Source organism: Peromyscus maniculatus, chromosome 10 (assembly GCF_049852395.1).
Source record: "Peromyscus maniculatus bairdii isolate BWxNUB_F1_BW_parent chromosome 10, HU_Pman_BW_mat_3.1, whole genome shotgun sequence".
Taxonomy (NCBI): Eukaryota; Metazoa; Chordata; class Mammalia; order Rodentia; family Cricetidae; genus Peromyscus; species Peromyscus maniculatus.
In genome coordinates, this window is record NC_134861.1 from 19,502,532 (window position 1) to 19,525,436 (window position 22,905).

The 22,905-nt window shown below is 41.7% G+C and overlaps 2 protein-coding genes across 5 annotated transcripts in view; one reads left to right on the forward strand and one right to left on the reverse strand.

Annotated features, from left to right (window-relative positions):
- Window positions 1-10,253, forward strand: part of Ppp3r1 (protein phosphatase 3 regulatory subunit B, alpha) — a 55,694-nt gene extending 45,441 nt beyond the window's left edge. For 2 of the 4 annotated variants that reach the window (XM_042285588.2, XM_006994992.4), the window contains exons 3-6: window positions 1,157-1,333; window positions 2,427-2,486; window positions 2,892-3,076; window positions 8,151-10,253. In XM_042285588.2, coding sequence (XP_042141522.1) covers window positions 1,157-1,333; window positions 2,427-2,486; window positions 2,892-3,076; window positions 8,151-8,198 — 470 coding nt within the window. In that variant the 3' untranslated portion in view covers window positions 8,199-10,253. Of the gene's footprint in view, window positions 1-1,156; window positions 1,334-2,426; window positions 2,487-2,891; window positions 3,349-8,150 lie in introns of those variants that run through there. The other 2 variants (XM_076546024.1, XM_076546025.1) reach the window with 2 other exon arrangements.
- Window positions 10,254-12,420: 2,167 nt separating this feature from the next.
- Pno1 (partner of NOB1 homolog) lies at window positions 12,421-22,894 on the reverse strand. Its single transcript, XM_006994991.4, has 7 exons — window positions 22,579-22,894; window positions 22,301-22,450; window positions 19,909-19,992; window positions 19,679-19,739; window positions 19,399-19,516; window positions 15,692-15,762; window positions 12,421-15,204 (listed from the first exon to the last, which is right to left on the reverse strand). Exons 1-7 carry the CDS (start codon window positions 22,780-22,782, stop codon window positions 15,137-15,139), a joined length of 756 nt encoding a protein of 251 aa, XP_006995053.1. The 5' UTR covers window positions 22,783-22,894; the 3' UTR covers window positions 12,421-15,136.
- Between the last annotated feature and the right edge of the window lie 11 nt (window positions 22,895-22,905).

Here is a 22,905-nt window from a genome sequence, read left to right on the forward strand (position 1 = left end):
TGCAGTAGGCTGTAACTCCAGCTGCCATGTTGAACACCGTGTTCTACAGTGTGCTCAGGTGCAGGGGCCGTGGGCATACTATACCAAATTACATGATGTGTTCCATGCTTTATCACTAAACATGCTTGGAGAGTTAGGTGGTTTGCTCACCTGTCCATGTATGTTAGATGAGGCTAATCCGTGATGTCTGCTAGATTTGATGTATTGTGTGCATTCCTTTGGGTTGGTTGGTACCTTATCCCATCTCTAAGTCTCAGAGCATCTATACTGGGGGAAATCTCCGTAAGTCCATAAAGTGCCATGTTTTACTGACATTCCTCTCCCCATTTTGAATTGCGATTGACGTCATTGCCATCCTGTGACTGTGTGGTTTTACTTTAGTACCATAGATGATTTTTGCAGTATGCATTTTAATATGTTTTTATATTTTAAATGAACACTTTAATTTTACGTCCCTACAAGGAGTATCGTGTGTATGTGTCATAAACAGATATTTAGAAGGTACTTTGAGAGCTTTTCATTTCTAAATTTTATATGTATGTATGGTTTGGCTGCTTGTATGTCTGTGCACGACTTAAGTTACTGGTGCCCACAGAGACCAGCACAGGGCATCAGATCTAAAACTGGAGTTACAGATGGTTGTGAACTCCTATGTGGGTACTGGTGATTGAACCTGGGTCCTCTGATAGTGCTAGCAGGCAGTGCTCTTAAGTACTGGGCCATCTCTCTACCCTCTACTTTTCTCTAGAAGTACTGAAAGCCGAGGTTTGATGAGAGATGTGAAAGCTATATTGTAGTTGCTCATACTTGGAACCTGAAAGAATATTCAGGAAGCCTACATAAACTCCCTGGAAGGAAACTGGATGATGCTGGGTAAAATGGGTGGGAAACTTTGGAATTTTTAATCATGAGGTATTAGTCATAAATTATACTTTAAAAATGAAAATAAAGGTACCATGGTACAGAGCAGGAACTGATTCTGCCTATATCACAGACCTCCATGGTCAGTTTGGTAAAGTATTGTCACCCTGGGGTTATGGCAGGAGCAAACAGAAATGTAACCAAGTGAAAATGTTTCTATTTACTTAGAAGCAATTTGTAGCTTCTTATATCATATTGGAAGTTAAAATCTTGCTGCTTTTTGGTTTCCTTTTAGTTGATGCTGATGAAATTAAAAGGCTAGGAAAGAGATTCAAGAAGCTTGATTTGGACAATTCTGGTTCTTTGAGCGTGGAGGAGTTCATGTCTCTGCCTGAGTTACAACAGAACCCTTTAGTACAGCGGGTAATAGACATATTTGACACAGACGGGAATGGAGAGGTAGACTTCAAAGGTAAGGAACGGCATTTTGTGTTTTAAAGTTAGCCTTAGTGCACCCTACATAAGAATGAAACTAGATTTTTTTTTTAAGTGTCTCTATTTTGGGTGATTTTATAATTAAAAGTTTATGCTAAAACTAATCTGTTAAAGGTATAATTTTTGCTTCCTAAGTTATCAAGGTATCTCTTAGAGTGTAATCTACCACAGTAAGGGGCTACCACAGACTAGTTCCTCTGTTTTAAGAAAATCATTCTCACTCAATGATGGCTTCACAATATTAAAAGCTGTATTTGTCTTTTTCCTTACTTTTTTTTTTTTTTTAAGAGTGAGGCCTGTACTGGTCAGTTTCGGTAGCCCGTACCTGCCTTATTTCAGCCTAACACCAAGGACTCTTTTGTGCAAATATTGATTGACTGTCGTATCATTTTACATTTGATCTTATACTTTTTTTTTTTTTTTAAAGATTTTATTTATTTATTATGTATACAGAAGAGGGCGCCAGATCTCATTACAGGTGGTTGTGAGCCACCATGTGGTTGCTGGGAATTGAACTCAGGACCTCTGGAAGAGCAGTCAGTGCTCTTAACCTCTGAGCCATCTCTCCAGCCCCCTGATCTTATACTTTTAAACACACATTTAACTAGAATTGTCACTGTTCTTGTTTTGTTTATGAATTATTGTTTTCCAGATAGTAAGTAAATTATTTTTCTAGAACTTTTCAACAGTGTATTTACATGTTTAGAATAGAAACCTAATCGCTTTTTGTTTTGCTAGAACAATGTATAGTCTTTTTCTTGTCATAGTCTAAAGAAAACTGGTTAAATAAATATCCTTAAAGAGTGTTTTTGAATATTAACTGCTTACAGGCCTTAACACTTAATTCATATTGATTAATCTTGAAAATGCAAAATTACATGTTCAAATAAATAAAATGAAATCTCCTTGTGTTTGGAGACTTTAAAAATGACATTATTGATGTTCGGCACTAAGGTTTCTCTGTTCAGCACTGCTTTTAATATTTTGCAAAAGAAGTAACCCTTTGAATATTGCTATTCTTTATAAAAATTTAAAGTTGTGATTTGTAAACATTTTCAACTTTTATTTAGAATTCATTGAAGGAGTCTCTCAGTTCAGTGTCAAAGGCGACAAGGAACAGAAGTTGAGGTGTAAGTATTTTCCCTGAAACCACCACTCCGTGTTGTGTTTTAGACTTCTACAACATTTTGAGACTTACTTCGTAGTCATAGAAGTTTTACATTCTCAAGAAAAACACTTGCGATGTTTGCAGCTAGTATATTTGAATAATGAGCTGTTTTTAGTCATACAGCTAGAGAGCAGATGTTTCTGAGGACAGGCATATCACATGTCATAAGTTGTATCACTTATTTTGCCTGGGTTGTCTACACTCAGAGCTTAACCTTCTAATCAGTTAATGTTAAGTCCAACTGTGTATGTAGTGTCTTTGTTTTCAAAAGTGCCATCCTCGTAGTCAACTCTTGGTAATACCGCTTTTCATCTGAAGTATTGTGTTTGCCATAAAAGCGCACTGATTTCCCCCTCTCTTTTTTTAGTTGCTTTCCGTATCTACGACATGGATAAAGATGGCTTTATTTCCAATGGGGAACTCTTCCAGGTGTTGAAGATGATGGTGGGGAACAATCTGAAAGATACACAGTTACAGCAGATTGTAGACAAAACCATAATAAATGCAGATAAGGACGGAGATGGAAGAATATCCTTTGAGGAATTCTGTGCTGTAAGTGAAAAGGCTGATTCTTCTATTAAGTGTGTTTTAAAACATTTTAAGGATAGTTTACTAGACAATTTTGTAAGCATATTTTTATTTGAAATTCTGTTTTGTCCAGTTGCCTCACATTCAAGTTTTGGAATATGCTGTTTTAACTGCTGATAATTAAGAGATACTATTCTCAAGAATTAGTATACATACATAGTCTGATAAAATGCTACAGAAATTGTAGTGGTGTGATTGGGGGTGGGTGTGAATAGATGGAGGTCAGCACCAAATGTCTGCCTCATATGCTGTCCTTACGTTTTCAACTCTTCTCCCACTGAACCTGAAGCTCACTGTTTCTGCTAGACCAGCTGGCCAGCAAGTCCCGGGATCTCCTGTCTGTCTCCCCAGTGCTGGATCTGCTAGACCAGCTGGCCAGCAAGCCCAAGGGATCTCCTGTCTGTCTCCCCAGTGCTGGATCTGCTAGACCAGCTGGCCAGCAAGCCCAGGATCTCCTGTCTGTCTCCCCAGTGCTGGTTCTGCTAGACCAGCTGGCCACCATCCCTGTGATCTCCTGTCTGTCTCCCCAGTGCTGGATCTGCTAAACCAGCTGGCCAGCAAGCCCGGGATCTCCTGTCTGTCTCCCCAGTGCTGGATCTGCTAGACCAACTGGCCAGCAAGCCTGGGATCTCCTGTCTGTCTCCCCAGTGCTGGCATCACAAATGCATACCACCAGCCAGGCAGTGGTGGCGCACACCTTTAATCTCAGTCCTTGGGAGGCAGAGGCAGACAGATCTCTGCATTTGAGGCCAGCCTGGTCTACAGAGTGAGTTCCAGAACAGGCAGGGCAACACAGAGAACTATGTCTTGGACCTGCCACCCCTCTCCAAAAGAATCAAAAAGCAAAACAACAACAACAAAACCCCCACAAGTACATGCCGTCACACCCAGCTTTTTTATGTGGATTCTAACACAGGTCCTCAAGCCTGCATGGCAAGCTGTTTACCAACATAGCATTCTCCTCATGGTACAGTAACTTACTTGCTGATAGCGCCCCCCATCCCCCGTGGGGTATGTTTTTAAGGTTTGTTTAAAAGCAACCCATGGAGTTGAGAATAAAGTTCAGTTGGCGAGCACTTGCCTATCACCTGTAGCCGTAAGTTTCTCCAGTCCTGCCCAGCCCACATTGAATCTCTACCATCTGTGTCCTGCAGCCTGTTGGTCCCAAGTAAACACACAGGCTTATATTATTTACAGACTATATATGACCTATGGGTCAGGCTTCTTGCTAGCTAGCTCTTATAACTTAACTCAGTTCCTTTCTGTTAACCTATGTGTTGTCACGTGGCTGTGGTGTTACCGGTCTGTGGGCATGTTGATGCTCCTTGGGCATCGGGCTAGCATCTCTCTGACTCCACCCTTCTTCCTCTCATCTTCAGTTTGAATGTATCCCCTAACCTTATCCTGCCATGCCATAGGCCCGTGCAGCTTTATTTATCAACCAGTCAGAGCAACACATATTCGTAGTGTACAGAAAGACATCCCACAGCAGTCACCAGTCAAGAAAACGTCCCTCTGTTTTGCCCCTGGGCTGACATTTTCTCAGCTGAGGTCCTCTTCCCTGGATGACTATATAGCTTGTGTCAAATTCATGAAACTAACCAGTACAGTCTGAATGTGATGGAATGTTTTGTCTTAAAGCAAAGTTTCCTAAAAGTGAAAGAGAAGTGCAAGTTTGTCTCAGATTAGTATGTAATGTTTACATATGGACTAACAAGTAACTAGACTAGTCCGCCATGGCCGGGAAGGTAGAGTACTGGTCACACGTCACCAGTTAGGAAGCCGATAATGACGAATGCAGCTTCTGCTCAACTCTTCTCTCCATTTACAGGCTGGCATCGAAGCCAGAGAAGGTCTGCCCACAGTGGGGCTCTTCTCACTGTTAGTGCCATCAGCCTAGAAGCCTGTCTTCCAGGTGATTCTAGACTGTCAGGTTAACAGCACAGCTTCACTGCTTGTCAGCTTGAGACCCAAACACATCATTTTAAAGCCGTAACGTTTCACCCCTTCCCCGTAAGTTCATAACCACTGTTAGGCCTTTATGGGGGGAGTCCTGCATAGAGGCTTTCTCTAAGAAGGAGAGCCCACCATCCTCTTAGAAACTGGAATAGTCTTCTAGCTTGATTCCTGTTGCTCACAAAACACTGACCAAAAGCAGCTTGGGAGGAGAAGTTACGGTTAGTGACTGATGGAAGTAGGTCTGGTTTTAGTTTGTTTTTGTTTTTTGTTTTTTTGTTTTTTTTTTTTTTTCCTGTGATAAAACACCAAACAGTACCAGCTAGGAGAAGAAAGGATTTGTATATCTTACACTTTTACACTAAAGCCCGTCATTAAAGGAATCCAAGGCTCAAGGCAGGAACCTGGAGGCAGGAACTGAAGCAGAGACCTGGAAGAGCACTGTTTCCTGGCTTGTCCCCCAGGGCTTGCTCAGCCTGCTTTCTTATACAGCCAGAACCACTGCTGTGGATGGGGTGGCACTGCTGCTCACAGTGTGCGGGGCCCTCCAGCAGCAATGTCAGTCAAGAAAGTCTGCCAAAGGCCAGTGTGACGGAGGCACATAGCCTCAGTTGAGTTCTTTCTTGGTGTCTTTAGTTTGTATGATGAGCACAAAAGCCAAGGCAGGAACTGAAGCAGAGACTGTGGAGGGCCAATGCTTATTAGCTGGCTTCTGGCTGCCTTTTCAGCTCCCTTTCTTAGACAGCCCAGGGACGGTACTGTCTCTCTGCAGCATACATAGCTGTTCTCGTGAGCCCCCTTCATTCCATCCGTACAGCTCTCCTTGGCAGAACTTCCATGATCCTGGCATCTAACATTCTGGGCTGTCTGTTGAGATCTAGGATTCACCTTCAGCACTTCAGGCAATGATTTCTCAAGGTCTCAGCGGGGACTCAACTTTGCTGTGCTACAGCTCCCCTCAGTCTTGCATCTTTCAAGCCTTCAAAACCACTAACACATAGATGACACCATCCAGTTCTTCTAGCCTGGCCCACTGCCCCAGTTGCATCAGCTTCTGAGTGCTGATTCTGGGGTAACAGTCTTGTGGGTAGACTTCTGAGGAGCGGGGAACTGTTTATTTAAGGTGTGTTGCATTTGTTTATCTCTGTGAAGCTGTTACTGTGCCTGGCTAAAACACCTGATGGTCTAATAAAGAGTTGAATGATCAGTAGCAAGGCAGGAGAAAGGATGGGTGGGGCTGGCAGGCAGAGAGAATAAATAGAAGGAGAAATCTGGTAGGAAAAAAGAAGTAACCAGAGGAGGACGATACAGGGGCCAGCCACCCAGCTACACAGCAAGCCACAGAGTAAGAAACAAAGAAAGGCATACAGGAATAGAGAAAGATAAAAGCCCAGAGGCAAAAGATAGATGGGATAATTTAAGTAAAGCTGGCTAGAAACAAGCCAAGCTAAGGCTGGGCATTTATAATTAAGAATAAGCCTCCTAGTGTGCTTTATTTGGGAGCTGGGTGGTGGGCCCCCCAAAAGAGCAAAAACAACAGGGAACCCCTCAGTTTGGGCTGAGCTCATTTCTTCAACAGCTGCTGTTGTTGTACTCAAATGAAGATACACATAACTGAACATTAACATGTGATAGTCTTCCAGAACCTGCCCTGATACCTACAGTCAGATCCTCCAGGCAGATGGTAGGAAGGAGTAATGGGGGTGGGGGGAACAGGACATCTTAGGAAAGAAATGAGCCTGACCCTGTCACTAAGTTTACTCAGTCAGTAGCCTCATATACACAAAGGCTCAAAGCCTCAAACATGGGAAGAAACCCTCTACTATGGAACACAGAAATTAATACAAACCTGTACAAAGTGTTTGGAATAATGATCACTCAACCCCACAAGAACACAGTTAAGGAGCGAGAAAAACAAAACAAAACAAAAAACCTGCCCTCAGTAATATACAGAATCCTGGAAACAAACAAACAAAAAACCTGGATGATACATAAAAGATTATGGAAATTCTTAGGGGCTATGAAGTGAGTGGTAGAGGTCCCAGAAAGAAAATGGAAAAAATAAGTAATATAAAAACATCATAATCAAAGGTCATACATTTCCTGAAATGATTTAGTAATAGCATACATAGTATGTTAAAACAGTAGAGCATGAAAATCAGTCTGCAGATTAACAAGACCTAGGCTAGTAGGGCAAAGGCATCATTGAGGGCCTTCATATAAAGAATCACAGTCACAGTGACATTGAATTTCTCAGTAGCAGAGTTGGAAACTAGACAGCATTGTTTTGGAGGTAAAAAATATAGATTAAACCTAAAATTCTGTACAGCTGAGTTAAGTTAAACAGTAAAAATAAAGATGTATTCCGGTCCACCTTTCCTCTGAAACTAGAGGATGTTCTGCTGTGATGTAAGTCAGAAAAGAAGGGGTAAAGTGCCTCCCTCACAAGCACGAGGCTTTGCATTCTGATCCCAGTGCTGGAGATGCCGAGACATGCAGATATCTGGAGCTCATGGGAAAGTCAGGATCATATTGTATGCACCATACAATGCAGATGTGCACACCTGCATGTGTTTTACTATGTAGGGGGAGGAGGTATAAAAATTTAACTGGGGTCTCTAGCCCACTCCCCTCCCTTTAATCCAGTTTCTGAAAACAGGTAATGTGTGTTTTTAAGTTTATACTTTCTGGTAAAATGGTGTCCTAGTATCCTTTTTGTTGACTGTGGTAAAAAACACTGGCCCAAAGCAACCAAAAGCTTACAGTTGTAATGCACCATGAAGGGAAATCAGGGCAGGAACTGGTGCAGAAACCATGGAGGAAAACTGCCTACTGTCGTGTTTCCCATGACTTGCTCAACCACCCAGTACCCACCTGCCCAGGGGTGGCTTCATTCACAATGGGCTGGGCCCTCCCACATCAATCATTAGTCAAGAAAGTTCTGCACAGACTGGCCCATAGGCAGTCTGATGGAGGCATTTTCTCAGTTAAGGTTCCTCTTCCCAGATGATTCTAACCTGAGTTAAGCTGACAAAAGTAGCCAGGACAGATGATTTACTTACTAAAAACTTGTCTGTTACAGGTTGTAGGTGGCCTAGATATCCACAAAAAGATGGTGGTAGATGTGTGACTCTTTGAAGAATACCATCCAACACTTTTGCTTTCTTCTCCATCTCTGAAGATCTGCTCAAGACGTCCAGCAATGCTCTCTGTGTATTTAAATGGAAGTATTTTTCTCTGTGAAGCCACATTTTCCAACATGAGCCTCATGAAGCCAACTAAGTGTTATTGAACTCCTACTCTCTCAATAACTCCGTGTAGCACTTTAAGGTTTGAAGGACAGCAACATGAAAAGAGCATATCAGTGTGGTGGAGAAAGGGAAGGGGTTGGCTTTTTAATTTATTTTTCTTCATCTTTTATAACAAGAAAGTATCTATATATACATATGTAAATATTTATATATAGATATATGTAGCTTTCTATATATTTAGTAGGTTGGCTTTAATTTAATATACTTGATTCAGAAACAAAATGTTAGAGTACAAAAGTGCCAAGCAGAACATCAAACATCCTTACTTTTATTTCACACAGTTTTATATGTAGATAGAAGATTGTACAATGCGCCAGGTATTAGGCCAGCTGTTTCCTTTCTGTGCTTTCTCCTTTGAGAGATTGATAAAGCATTTGTTAATGCCCTATTATTTACCTTAACTACATTTTTGTAACGAGTCTGTAACTTTATTTATATCACTGAATATGTTTCCAGGGACCGTGTCTTATTGCTGAGCAGCGTTTAATCCATCTCTGTTGGAGGTCTAGTTCAGTGCTGTTGCCAAGAGTGGGTTCTTGTGTCCAGAGAAGAACTGCATATGCTATGGCTGCTTCAGGCTGATGCTTTATAGTCACTCTCGTTTTTACTAAGTGTCCCTGAGGAAAAATGTAATTAGCAGTTGTGATTTTATAAAGGTCAGGAGTTTTCTGAGGCAGTCATGACTTTTTAAATGTATTATTTAGTGAAGAAAACCCAAAGTAATCATGTAATGGCTTAGAATAAATATCCTTGCTTCATTCTACACAGTTAAGTACTTTGTCATTAAACTATGTATGAACCATGCACTACCCTTCTGCATTTCAAAAAACATATCGGTTAATCTAAAAAACTAGTAATAACTTTAATGAGCACATATTTATGTAAAATCCTGTTTGTGATTAAAATGGGAAAAGTCTTGCTAATCTATATGCATAGGAGAGTAGATTTTGTCCAGATTCATACTTTTAAAATTTCTGTGCAGAAGGCAAGATAGCCCATGATAGATTTTTGTTGTTTTGCCCACATGATTAGTGATGATGACTTCATAAATTTGTGTGACATAAAAGTATGTCATGTTCTACCACTTGACATTGTCCCTTCCCTTTTCTGCAAAGGTACTGTTGGCTGGAAGTAAAACATTCTGGTTAGTTTTATATGACGGTCTTCCCTATAGAGTTTTTCTATTAAAATTGGTTTTATAATCATGAATGGTAAAGGGTGGGTTGAATCAAGGTGAAAGAATATTAAATTGAGCACACCTGCCTGCCACCGCTGTTCCTTCAACTGAGTGCTGCACACCATGGGCTCTGTCTGTGAGAGAAAAATCCCGGTGCTTGGTGTCTTTGCATGACATGGAGTTTTGCATGTAGATCAATTTAAAATGTACCTCTTGTTTACATAATTTGCATAATTTTAAAAGATGATGTTGCCAAACTTTGGAAATGTTAATATTCAAAATGAAAATCTCCACTACATGTAACTACTTTCTTCCTCTGGATCAGTACGTGGCTTACAATCCCAGCCAGTGGTTTGATCTGTTCCAGTGTCAACTGCCATGTGCTCTGCTTCAAGAGGGAACTAGTCTTTTGTGAATTTTTTTGTACATAATTATTTGTTACAAATATTTTAGCAAATGCTTTCTATATCTCTTGCTTGTGCATATCTTGGCTGGCGTTTGGAAAAAAATAGTGCGAACTATTTCCTTACTGGGGAATGAGGGTTTTTCTTTTTTAGTTTGTGTGAGGGAGGTGGGGAGGGCATGGTTTATGTTGAATGTTTAAATTTTCTTCTGCATGATACACGTCATGTTGTGAAATCTTTAGAGAACTTCATACTGTATGAGTAAGAAATAAAATATTTGAAACTTGCTTGGATGTATTCTGTCATCTTTGATGTATTGCTACAGTTGGACGCCCTGTCCATGCTTTAGGGTTTACAGATTTGGTAAATGCCTCGTTGTTTTGAATCATAAGCTATAGGTGAAATGTCTGGAACAAACAGAACAGCCGATGTTACAAAGCCCGTGACTCCCACTTTCTTCCTTGACCACTCACTCACTCCCTGCCCTGGGCCTGTTACAGTGCCTTCAGGGTTTGCTCTCACCTGTATACCAACTCCATACCTGGTTAAGTAATGCCTTCAGTACTTTGTTCACCTGTGTATGTGCCGGCTCAAAGGGGGACTTTTCTGACTGTCTTGTTATAAAGTGTAAATACTCTGGGGTCTCCTTTACCCAGTCTCCTTTCCTTTATTCCCTAGCACCCTCTTTCAAGCATATTGTCTTCCCTGGTTATAGAATAAAAAAACAATGCTTTACCACAGTAGTGGATTGCTTGTTTTGCAGACACTTCTAGTTTTTCAGAATATTGCCTGGGTCACGCATGTTTTAATTTCATTTTTTTATTTTTGTAAGTTCACACTAACCCAGGCTGGTCTTGAATTTTTTTTTAATCTTTCTGCCTCAGCTTGCAGAGTTCTGGGATCATAGATCTGTGTCACTGATCCATGTTACCGTTTTATAAATGTGACTGTTTATAACTTTTTTAAATTTTATTTATTTTATTTTATTTTATAATACCATTCAGTTCTACATATCAGCCACGGGTTCCCCTATTCTCCCCCAGCTCCCCCCCCCCATTCCCACCTCCTTCAGGGCAAATCCTCCCTTGAGGACTGCGACCAACCTGGTAGACTCAAGTCCAGGCAGGTCCAGTCCCTTCCTCCCAGCCTGAGCCAAGTGTCCCTGAACAAGCTCCAGGTTTCAAACAGCCAACTCATGCAATGAGCAACTGCCTAGTTGCCTCCCAAACTGATCAAGCCAATCAGCTGTCTCACCTATTCAGAGGGCCTGATCCAGCTGGGGGCCCCTCAGCCTTTGGTTCATAGTTCATGTGTTTCCATTTATTTGGCTATTTTTTTTTCAATAATTGAGTAAAACTGAAATTTATTATAAGCCACAGTCATCCTAGGGACCTCCATGATATATATATAGCCTTCATGAAATTTGCAGGCAAATGGATGGAACTAGAAAAAATCATCCTGAGTGAGGTAACCCAAACCCAGAAAAACAGTCATGGTATGTACTCATAAGTGGATTCTAGATATAAAATAAAGAACAATCAGACCACAACCCATAGAACCATGAAGACTGTTTATAACTTTAACAGATGAAATTTTATTTTTGAGACTTTTTTCAGATAGGGTTTCTCTAGGCTGGCCTCGAACACAGATTCACCTGCCTCTGCCTCCCCAGTACTAGGATGGATTAAAAGCCTGGGCTAGCTTACTTCTGAGACTATTGCAGAATTCTTATGTGTTCAGCACTGTAATGAGGTTGAGATACTCATGGCAGGTAAATGATGCCCCTTACCTAAATGAGTTGTGGGATGTTGGGTGTGTTTACACCCAGTACATACATAGTATGTATTCACAGGTTTCAAGATTGTGTGCATTGAATTGTGGGGCTCCTGTAGAGGATCTGAAGAGAAAGAGCCTAAGAAAATGACTTCAGAAATGAAAACTCTTAAAATGGGAGAAAATATTTGCAACCATATAAGAAAAATGGGATTGGTGATCAAACCTGAAGGTCTACATAACAGCAAGAAAACACCTAGTTAAAGTATGGGCAAAGGACTTGAATAGACAGTATAGATACACAAGTGGCCACTAAGTACTGGAAATGATGCTCAATAGCACTGTCATTAAGGAAATGCAATGCAAGTCACAGTGAGATCCACTTTACAAGCATTAGGTTATATTACTGTTCTTCCTCATCCCCCAAAGGAAAGAAAAACAGTATTGGAGAGAATACTGGCCACCTCTTTTGTTACTGGTGAATTCACAGACTCAGTTCAGGTCGCATTACAACAGCTAAAGAATGGAAGCAGTCCAAGTATTCTGGAGATGAACACGTAAACAAGGTATGAACACTACTGAACAGAAAGGAAAATTCTGACACATTCTCTAACATGGATAAACCATGTTAAGTGAAATAGCTCCACTTCTAATGGGATAATAAAATTTCTAGAGACAAATGCAGAATGGTTTTGTCAAGGGCAACAGGAAGAAAGGGATTTATTGTTTAAAAAGTTGTACAGACCTTCAGAAGACAGAACATTGATTGTGATGGCTACATATTAAATAAAGCTACGAAGTTGCATTATCTACAGTTACAATGGTTAAACTGGAAAGCTGTATTTCAAAAAAATTTTTTTATGTGCATTGGTGTTTTGCCATGGGTGTCTGATCTCCTGAAACTGGAGTTATAGACAGGTGGGTGCTGGGAATTGAACCTGGGTCCCCTGGAAGAGCAGTCTGCTCTTAACTACTGAGCCATCTCTCCAGCCCTCGACAGGAATTTTTTAATGTGTAGAATGTTTTAGAATGAAAGGTGTAGACAAGATGGTAGAAAGATTTACTTTCTGGATAGTTCTCAGGATGTACACAAAGAAAGTGGTGTTCAAGGTCATGTCTTGAGATGTTCATCTTTAGTCTTTAAAACTCCCCCACACGCCAGATTCACACTAATGTAGAGCTTCTAAGTCCTGTTGCAACCTTTCCCTTCCTTACCAGGTAACCAATCCAAATGGCTGAGTTCTATGAGTGTTCCTGAAGATTGTGATTTCTTTGGCCAAATAAGCAGTGCTTTCCCAAGACAAGTATTTTGCATATGGCAGGCACTTTGCAGCTTTCAGAATGGCTATCGATGCTTTCAATAATGTAACAGGAAGTGTGTTGCTCCAAACCTGACATGGCTCTTAGAACAGTGCAACTGAATAAATCAGTGAAATATAGTTGAAGTTGTGATAGACACCAAGTATCCTAAAGACCACGCGGTCTTACAGTTAACAGGTGAGTCCAGTAGCAAGGCAGTGCCACAAAATAGGTTTCAGGCTTCAAGAGTTACTCTCTAGCATCGTCTACCTTTGAATGCAGAGTATTGCACTTTAAAAATAAAATCTCAAACTCTCTCAGGCAAAAATTACGTTCTTAACTCTGCCTCAATTCCTTAGAATTAAACCCAAAACACTGTTACCTAGCCATGGATCACTTCAGACACTTGAGAAGGCATTAAATCCACAGACATCATTTCCGAGAAAAGCACATGGTAGCTGTCATCACAATACTGAATCGCTCTCAATGGGCATATAGTGTGTCTGTACTTCCTAAATGCTCTATAGACTCCAGAATAGAGAATTCCTAACACATTCCTCCTTTTAATGAGGTTTGATAATTAATATTAATTATCAAACCTCACCTGTAAGGGGGGGGGCAGGACACTCCAGCAATTTCTTGTTGGCAGACAGTCCATCCAGGTAAAAAGCAGCTTGGATACTTAGCACCTCCCACTGATAAGAGGGAACCCAAGCTCAACAAAAACTACTAAGCAGGGCATGATGACACACTTGTAACCCTGGCACATGGATGTTGAGGCAGCAGACTGTTCCAAATCTGAGGCAAGCTGGGCTACACATTCTGTCTCAAAACCCAAGAGGAACTGGAAAGATGGTTCAGTGGTTGAGAGCACTTGCTGCTCTTCTAGAAGACTGGAGTTTCATTCCCAGCAATCACATCAGGCTTAATAACCATCTCTAATACAGCTCCAGGGGAACACATACACACGTAGCAGGCACAGGCACACACACACACACCCCTATACACATGTTGCAGACAAACATACACAAGTTCACATAAATAAAACTAAAATTTATGCTGGATGTGGTGGGTTATACCTTGCATTCACACTCAGGAGACATAAGCAGGGGTACTTCTGTGGGTTCGAAGCTAGCCAGGGTTACACAGTGAAATGTATCTTCAAACATACACCCTCTTTGTTAGAGCCGGCTCACTGGAGAAGAGCACTTGACCTTTCAGACTTGGCCCAGCAAACAAGGTGACTCACAACTTCGTCTGTTAACTCCAGTTTAGGGATCTGATACCCTATTCTGACTTCTGGGGATACCAGGCACACATATGGTGCACAGACCTAAATGTATAAAACACTCATAAAATAAGTATCAAATTTTTTAAAGTTAAAAAAGTTTTAAAAAGCACTACTTCTTTTAGCTATTGCATGGATTTCCTGATACTCCATCACAATAGTTTGGTCAAGGCCTTGAGAAACAAAAGAATGTAGTATCTAAATCACATGTTTAATGAAGTAGGTTCTAAACAATGTAAGAAATAAGCAAATTCATATACACACATTAGTTACAAGAATATACTGTTTGGAAAACATAGTTTTCTTGGGAAAACTGTTTTACTTTCATTACTTCCTTGAAAAGCAAGTCATTAACCTTGTGATGCAGGCTTTCATTTCATAAATTGCACACAGACGAGCACCTAAGGTTCAATAGCACAGACCAGTGCTATGACCCATCCCTGAAGTAGTCACGGTGCTCAGTACCAAGGATTGTGATTCTCAGGTCTTCTGAGATTTTCATTAAAATTTTCAGAGGAGAAAAATGCTTAGTTATAAATCTGTCTTAAGAAGTCATCTCTAAATGACAAGATTTTAAACTGTGAATCTGCCACATGTGATTAAAGAGAAAAATACAGCAATTTATACTTAATGTGTTAAGTATTAAAAGTATTACATTTTGATATTTAAGTTATCCTAGAAGCAGGAGTGCCAAGTCCGGTTAAACCTTCCCTTTCTGCTTCTGCTCTGGCTGAGACCTGAAAAGGAACCTGAGCTGTAGGCGGCTAGGAAATACTCCCATGGTTTTATGTGAATATCTCAAGGGTCGGAGGGGAATCAGAACCGGTCCGCTGATCTGCTGGCCACAGCTCGGATATTGCCATACACCTTTGATGGAGGATTTCCTGTTTAAGAAAAAAAGCAGCTTATATATACAAATATATTCAAACATAAAGAACTAGAAGACAAATATCTTGCATTCCTAAGATAAATCAGTTGCAAAAACAGTATTTCATAAAGAAGCCAGCCAGCCAGACCTGAACACCAGAGCAACCTCTGAGCAAATTACTATGACTCTCGAACTAGATTAAATTAAATCAAGTGGACAGATGTGTTTAGCAGCCCCCATTTTGTAGAACTTAAAATGTTCTGTTATTTTGGAATGGCTTTTCTGTGTACTTCTTAGGGAAAGCAACAGATTTAATGATATTACTCAATAAACATTTCTTTCCTCTAACAAAAGGCATCTAAGTAAAATATTCCTGTTTTTCCTTCACTAACTCTCTGACTTCTCTTGGTAACTTTAACAATATGAAAGCTGCTTCGTAAAAATGGCTTCAATTCCTCTGTTCCCTAATCAGAGAAAACACCAAAGAAATAAACTGCTATTACCTAGGATGAGGTTGCAAATGGCAGTTCTCGCCATCTTGATGTTCTGGAAAGAGCCAAGAATATGAACTTTCCTGAAAGAAATAAATGAGTTAGGTTAGCCACAAAAGGCATGCCCATACCAAATCCTGTGAAACTAAAAACTCTGAAAATCACAAGAGATCCATATTCTAAACCGAGGGCAGAGGGTGATGGCTGACAACTTAAAGATCTTCTAAAACCACTTCTATGATGAGTGACTTGTGGTACAGGAATTATATATCCTCACAAAAAAATTATCAAAAAGACAAGTAACAACAAATTAAAAATGTCTTTTTCTTGGCAGTTTTTTGCAGCGTTACCAGAATGGCCTTAAACACGAAGTACTCCTCCCATCTGCCTCCTGAGTGCTGAGGTTACGGCATGAGCCACCACTCCCAGATTACTGGTTACAGGCAGCGATGGTGCAGTGTGTAAAGGTACTTGCCACCCAGCCTGACAACCTAAGTCTGATCCCTGAGGCCCACTTGATAGAAGGAGAGGACTAACCCCCACAGGTCATCCGCAACCTACGTTCAGGTGCTATGGCACATGATCCGCTATTCAAACAGGAATTACACAAAACAGAACAAAAAGATTCCTGGTCAATAGTTGCTCTCATCCATTGAGTCCTCCACTGTAACCCTCAAAGGACCTTCCCTCGGTAGAATTATTCCTACTATATACGAGGAAAGGAACTTTAAAGAAATCAGGAGACTTAGGGCTAGGGATGTAGCTCAGAAGCACACACCCCTGTGTGTGAGGCCCTGGATTTCATCCTGAGCAATAAGGATGGGAAAGGATAGAGGACACACATGGAAAGGACACAGAAATCAAGAAAGCTTAGACCATGTAGCTGCTCACTAAATACCCAGAACTCTAACACTGATCCACTAATTACAGCATCTTTCAATTTCAACTTATAAAGCTATGAAAAACTATTTTAGAGGCTTCTATATTTATATATATTAAATGAGATGTTATTTTATACTTGGGGAATATAATGCTGTTTTCTGACTCCAAAGAATATCACATATCAAGTCCAATGCTAGATGCGGGATCCTGACCTTCAAGTTGTTGGCTGGGGTACTATATTCCCCCAAGCGATACAGGCTACTGACAATGTTGTTGGTTACCTACCAGACTTGATCGTAATACGCTACTGCTAAAGACACAGAAAAGTCGAGCTGGTATTACCTGGAGGCTTCCGCTCTATTTGCTAGCTTTCCTAGTGATACACACTGCTATACAAGCTGCCAAGGGAGGAAAGTCACAGGTTCTACTCAGAAGTGAGGTCCACCAGCTTACACTAATGATTAGGGGGTTGCTGTGAGACTGTCTCCCACTAACATCAGAAACGATACTCCTAACGTCTTACCAACATGACCGCCCAATCATGAGCAGAAAACAAGGACACCATCAGTGGACATGCCAACGTAGATGGGGGGAAGCCCAAGAGGCCTCAACCCTATCGAAAGTGCTACAAGTGATAGGAATGCTGAGGTAGGAGACATGGTTCTCCCCAGGAAAGAGCACACCAACTGGTCACCCAATACCTGATGGCCAGCTCTGAACACACACACACAAGTAACATGAAGCTGACTGAACAGCTTATATCTAGGAATACGTATGAATAAACACATATGCAGTCAATAACAATTAATTAAAAAAAGCCGTAAGTTTGAAAAAGTAAAGAAGGATATATGATAGGGTTTGGTGGGAAAGAAATGTAGTTAAATTGCAATCTCAAAAAAAATTTCTAAATGCAACAACAACAACCTATCACCACACTTTAAATCTAATTTAAAATTAATCAAAAGATGTACGAAGTACTTTTACACCAGCGTTAGTCACAATGTCTCCAACATGAAACATCCCAGATGTCCATCAACTGTAAATAGAATGCGACTTGGCTATTAAAAAAAAAAAAAGAGAGAACTACAGTTTCATTCAACAAAACAAGCTCAAAGCGATGTGTTAAATGAATCCACACTGGGCATCCATTTACATGAGCAAAAGCAGTGACAGGAAGCAGACCGGTGGCTGGCTGGGACTAGAGTGGGGTAAAGGGCTGGGAAAGTGATGCAGGGGAGCTCTGATGATGGGCAGTACGGCTGTGGCAGGGCCACAGGACGACGAAGCTGAGCAACTCACTAGACTGACAGTGCCCACAGGTGACGTTTACTGGTGGAAAGTGTGCCAAAAATACCCTTTTTGAGACATTTAAATTTGCAGGTTATAAAGCTAATGACAAACCAGTCACAAGTTCATTAGCAAGTCGGTTCTAGCTTTGGTTTTCTCAACTAACAAAAACTTTTAGGCTAGGTTCAGCTATCTTGAATATTGTTATTTCCATGTCTTTGAAATTACCAGTAGGAAAAAAGCTCAGATTTCAGACTCTTAAGGCTCAATCCATAGAAGAGCAAAATTATGATACTACACTTGGCTTCAAGTAGAGAGCCACCAATACAACAGTTACCCTTAAATATAAAGACTGCCTACATTATAGTCTAAATAATGATGTTCAGAGCAAAATGGTATTAAATGAAATCCTCACCTTCTCTACCAACTGCTATTTGCCAATTTCATAGTCTATCAGCCTGAGACATCTGCCTGTTTAACACCAACATGGGAACAGAACAGCTCTGACCTCAGAGAGGTACTCCCAGCCTCATATCCAGCACTTTCATGGCCATCTTAAAAGGGGTACTCCCAGCTCCACGGCCAGAACCTCATCCTCGCCATAAGCCTGTATCATCTTTTTTCTAGTCACATATGAGTGTCTGACAGTTCTTACTCAACATGTAATAATACCCTCCTATTATGAAAGGTATGTGTAAAATACAGATACATATTCTAAAGGAGAGCCTCACAATGGCGTTTCAAGCACTTGCTATTTGTACTTCCCTTAATGACTTAACGAGATTGGACCAAGAGCCCTGATAAGAGCAAAAGTGGCCCCCAGAGACACAGAACCAGCCAGCTTAGATCAGACCAAGAGCAGCTCCCTGGGACACAGAGCAGCTCCCTGAGACACAGAATCCACCAGCTCCAATTAGACCAAAAGCTAAGACTGGACCCAGAGTGGCCCCCAGGGACACAGACACAGCAAGCACAGATCAGACCAAGAGCAGCTCACTCAGACACAGACACCTCTTGTACCTATTGGAGGAAGAAATGGGCAGACACCAGTGCAAAAATACATACAACAACATAAAGAGCAATATGGCATCATCAGAACCTAGCCTTTCTACAACAGCAAGACGTGAACATCACAATGTATAAGAAGCAGAAGAAAGAGACCTTAAAAATAACTTTATGAAGATTTAATGGATTTTCCCGAGATAAAATTTAAAGCTTCCCTTGTGATAAATCATTTTAATAGTGAGTCTAAGTATTTCTTTTATTCTGAGGGGGGAAAAAAACCCCTACAATTACTGAAATTTCCTTGACTAACTCATCATCCTTTCAAGTTCGGTGACTGTTCATCTAGGACCACATACCTACAAAGACCCAATGGCAAAAACATCAGGTAATGCAACCACGATAAGGCAGTGGTATGGTACTTGACCAGAACACACATGGTCCCAGGTTCAATCCCCAACACCAAAAAGAAAAAGAAATTACAACAAATATAACAGCTATAAGAGCAATTATAAATCGTGAAAATGTTCTCAAGACAAGATACTTACACATCTGCCAAGACAATCCGTGTCCGCGTTACATTCTCTATGGTAAACTTGGTTTTCCCTCCTTTGCCAGCAATGCGCCCTATTGCCCTCGACAGGTGGTCTCCTTTTAGGGGCTTAACTAAAGAAGAAAGACAAGACATCAGGCGGCTAGCTCCTGAGTTGTTCTACTACACAACACTAAATGGACATTGAAGCTACTAGAAAACCAGTCACAACACAATGCAGTCAGAAACACAAAGGCTGACTGTTCACACAGAAGACCACCAAGTGCTCCTCTCACCGTCGGTGATTTCAAAAGACTCTAGGAAGAGGTCATCCAGCCTGATAAGGGCAAGCGCATCCTACAAAACAAAAGTAAACACCATGAAGACCTTTTCAGTAGACACTTGGCAGCAGACATTTCTGTAACAACTAAAATCCAGACTCCACAATGACAAGACTCATTTGGAAAATGACCCATTTACTGAAATGTCCACACTGAGTATTTCGAAGTCCCCTGAGACTACTCACCTCCACCTGAAACCCAAGAACAAAGGCTTTCACAAAGTCGGCTGCTTTTGTCAGGGCAGTGACATCCTTGGTGTCTTTACAAGTCTGAAAAAAAGAGGTACACATATGGAGGGGAAAAAGAAAGCATTCTAAAAAGCACTAGAAATGATATTTTTATTATAATTTCCTTCACCATCAGCTGCTACCCTCCCCCAATATTGTAAGACCCCTTTTGGGTGGGATAAGCATTCTCTTTAATTTGTACAAGAGAACCTTCTGTTCCAAAGCTGGGCAATGTTACACAAACCCGCTCAAGTGACTAACCACACGCTATGACTTGTCAGGTTAGTGGCAACACCGCTAGCATTCTCCAAGGGCTCACACCCATTCTGTCCTCTTTTAAATGTCCAGACAGGTCCTCTTCTCTCCTCCATCAAGGCAGTATTCCCCCGAGTCCTGACCTAACGTTCTGTCTTAGAGGACCATTTATATGCTGTCGTTTCCCAAATCAACAACTCCAGTTCTGACTCCTTGCATGCCTGGTACTGAGGATATCAAGAACAGCTTAAGTAGGAATCCTGTCGGCAAGTAATTACTTGATCTACAGAAACAGCTGTTATTCACAGAACGCCCACCACTGTAAATAATGTGCTTTACACATCTAGCTCTAAGCCTCACCTTGACAACCTTGAATGTTTAGTAATATAAACACTTATCAGACATGAGGGAATTAAGGTACTAAAAATCCAACACAGTCTAATTTCAAAATATTCCTTCCGGTCTCCCACACAAATTCACAATCCATTTGAAGGGACTACACATTTGACAGACTTAAAAGCATACAGGACTGTGTTAACAGGACTTTCACATTTAAAAACAGAACCCAGCAGGGTAAGGGAGCGTACGCCTCTAATCCCAGCACCCTTCAGACCTCTTTCAGTTTCAGGCCAGCCAGGGCTACATGGTGAAACCTAGTCTCAAAAAAAGGAAATAAACAACAAAGCCCCAGACTCTGGTTCCCACCCTATATGTCCCATAAATATCCTAGGATTTTTTCATCTATAAAATTACATGTTGGCATAGAAGGTCTTAAGTGGTCCCTTCTAGCACTAATATTCAATTACTACACTGAGGGCTCTGGCCACGGCACTGAATTTCTTTTTTCTTTTTTTGTTTTTTCGAGACAGAGTTTCTCTGTATAACAGTCCTGGCTGTCCTGGAACTCACTCTGTAGACCAGGCTGGCCTCGAACTCACAGAGTCCCCCTGCCTCTGCCTCCCAAGTGCTGGGATTAAAGGTGTGAGCCACCACCGCCTGGCTGGCACTGAATTTCTTTAACTTCCCTTCCTCATCCTCTGGCATGCGTGGGGGCTGGGGCGGTGGTGTTTCATCTACATCATACCTTAAAGACCGAAAGGCGTGGTTCACCTCAAGCTAACACACTATGCATCTGATATATGGCATCAACACATACTAAGTTACCAACTAATGATCCTGCAACAGACAAGGCAGCCAAGCACAACAGGAATGTATAAATGCATAAATTTCTAAAGAAAGTGTTTGAGCTAGACCCCGAAAGCTGTCTGGAACCGAAGTTGAAAGAGAATGGAGAAACAGTCTCCTCTAGAGAGTAAAGCCACCAAAAGTACCAGCGGGGGTGGGGTGGGGTGGGGTGGGGATGGGGAGGGTGGAGTGGGGATGGAGGGGTGAGGAGAAATGAACACGACTGGGTCTCCTACTTGAAAGCATCTGGCTTTTATCCCTTTGAAATGCTGGGGATTCTAGACTATCAAAATAGAAGCATTGTGACCTGGGAAAATTAGTTTGGCATAGAAGATCTATTGAAGAAAGGAGAGTCTTAATGAAAAAAAAAATTATTTCCTCCAAAAAGAGTATCATTAAAATATACAGCGATATGCCGGGCGGTGGTGGCGCACGCCTTTGATCCCAGCACTGGGGAGACAGAGCGAGGGGGATCTCTGTGAGTTCGAGACCAGCCTGGTCTACAGAGTGAGATCCAGGACAGGCACCAAAACAACAGAGAAACCCTGTCTCGAAAAACAAACAAACAAACAAAAAATATACAGCACTTAAAATGTTAAGTGGGTACCTGAAGTTACCACCTATTAATGTACAATACATCCAAGTACCCTTCTCCAATCTTTCATCAATTCAACCAGCATTATAGAAGGCAGTCACAGGATAGACAGTATTCTGGAGTAATCTCAGGACCAATTTAGGAATGCAATCAATTCCTGTTTTGAATATAGTTTTGAAGGTATCTGGTTAAATTCAAACACTATACTGGAAGCCCGAAGAAAGCCACTTACTAGAATAAGCTCTATGAAGGACGCATTCATTTATTTTCAGTTCTGAAGGAGAAAACTCGGTAGGCTGCTACCCTTCTCCTTACCCTGATTTCGACATTCCTTGACTTCAGGTTAAAGCGTATCTGAAGTCCCAAATGTTCTACTATCGGAGTAAATATCTTCATCCAGTTTTCCTTTAATGGTGTGTATCTGTGAGCAGGGACGGGAATCTTTCTCGTTTCTTCTTTCCCAGTCTGCAACAAAGCACACACACACACACCCATTCAGGAGGTGACTGGAGACTTGCGGGCCGAGACTTAATACCAAAGGGGATCCTTCACCCAGGACGCCCGTCCCCACCCGGTCCCGCCGCGGTCCTCACCAGGAGCCGCTCGCCCGAGAGCGGCGGGAAGACCGGCCTCTTGGCCGGCCGCGCCTCCTCCGTGTCCATGCGGCTGGCGTCTCCGTCCTGTCCCGCCGCGGACGGCTGCTCGGCCTGTCGCTTCTTCGCCCGCCGGCCCCCTCTGTGCGTGACGGGAGTAAAGCCGTCCTCCGTCCCGGCGTTCTGCGTCTCCATCTCGGCCATGATGTTACTCGAAACCCGGTGAGTACAACACCGCGGAGCACGTGCGTGGCGGCACTGCGCAGGCGCCAGCCTCCGCCAATCAACTTGAGGGCGCCGCCCCTTTCCTGGGGCCGGGCCCACGCC

Bases quoted from the DNA above. Each gene is read 5' to 3' on its own strand.
- Pno1 (XM_006994991.4), bottom strand. From the start codon at position 22,782: ATGGCCGAGATGGAGACGCAGAACGCCGGGACGGAGGACGGCTTTACT. The intron at 19,993-22,300 runs GTAAGGAGAAGG...TCTTTTTTTCAG, and splicing joins CAAGGAATGTCGAAATCAGG to ACTTGTAAAGACACCAAGGA. The intron at 15,205-15,691 runs GTAATAGCAGTT...TTTCTTAAACAG, and splicing joins CATTTGCAACCTCATCCTAG to GAAATCCTCCATCAAAGGTG.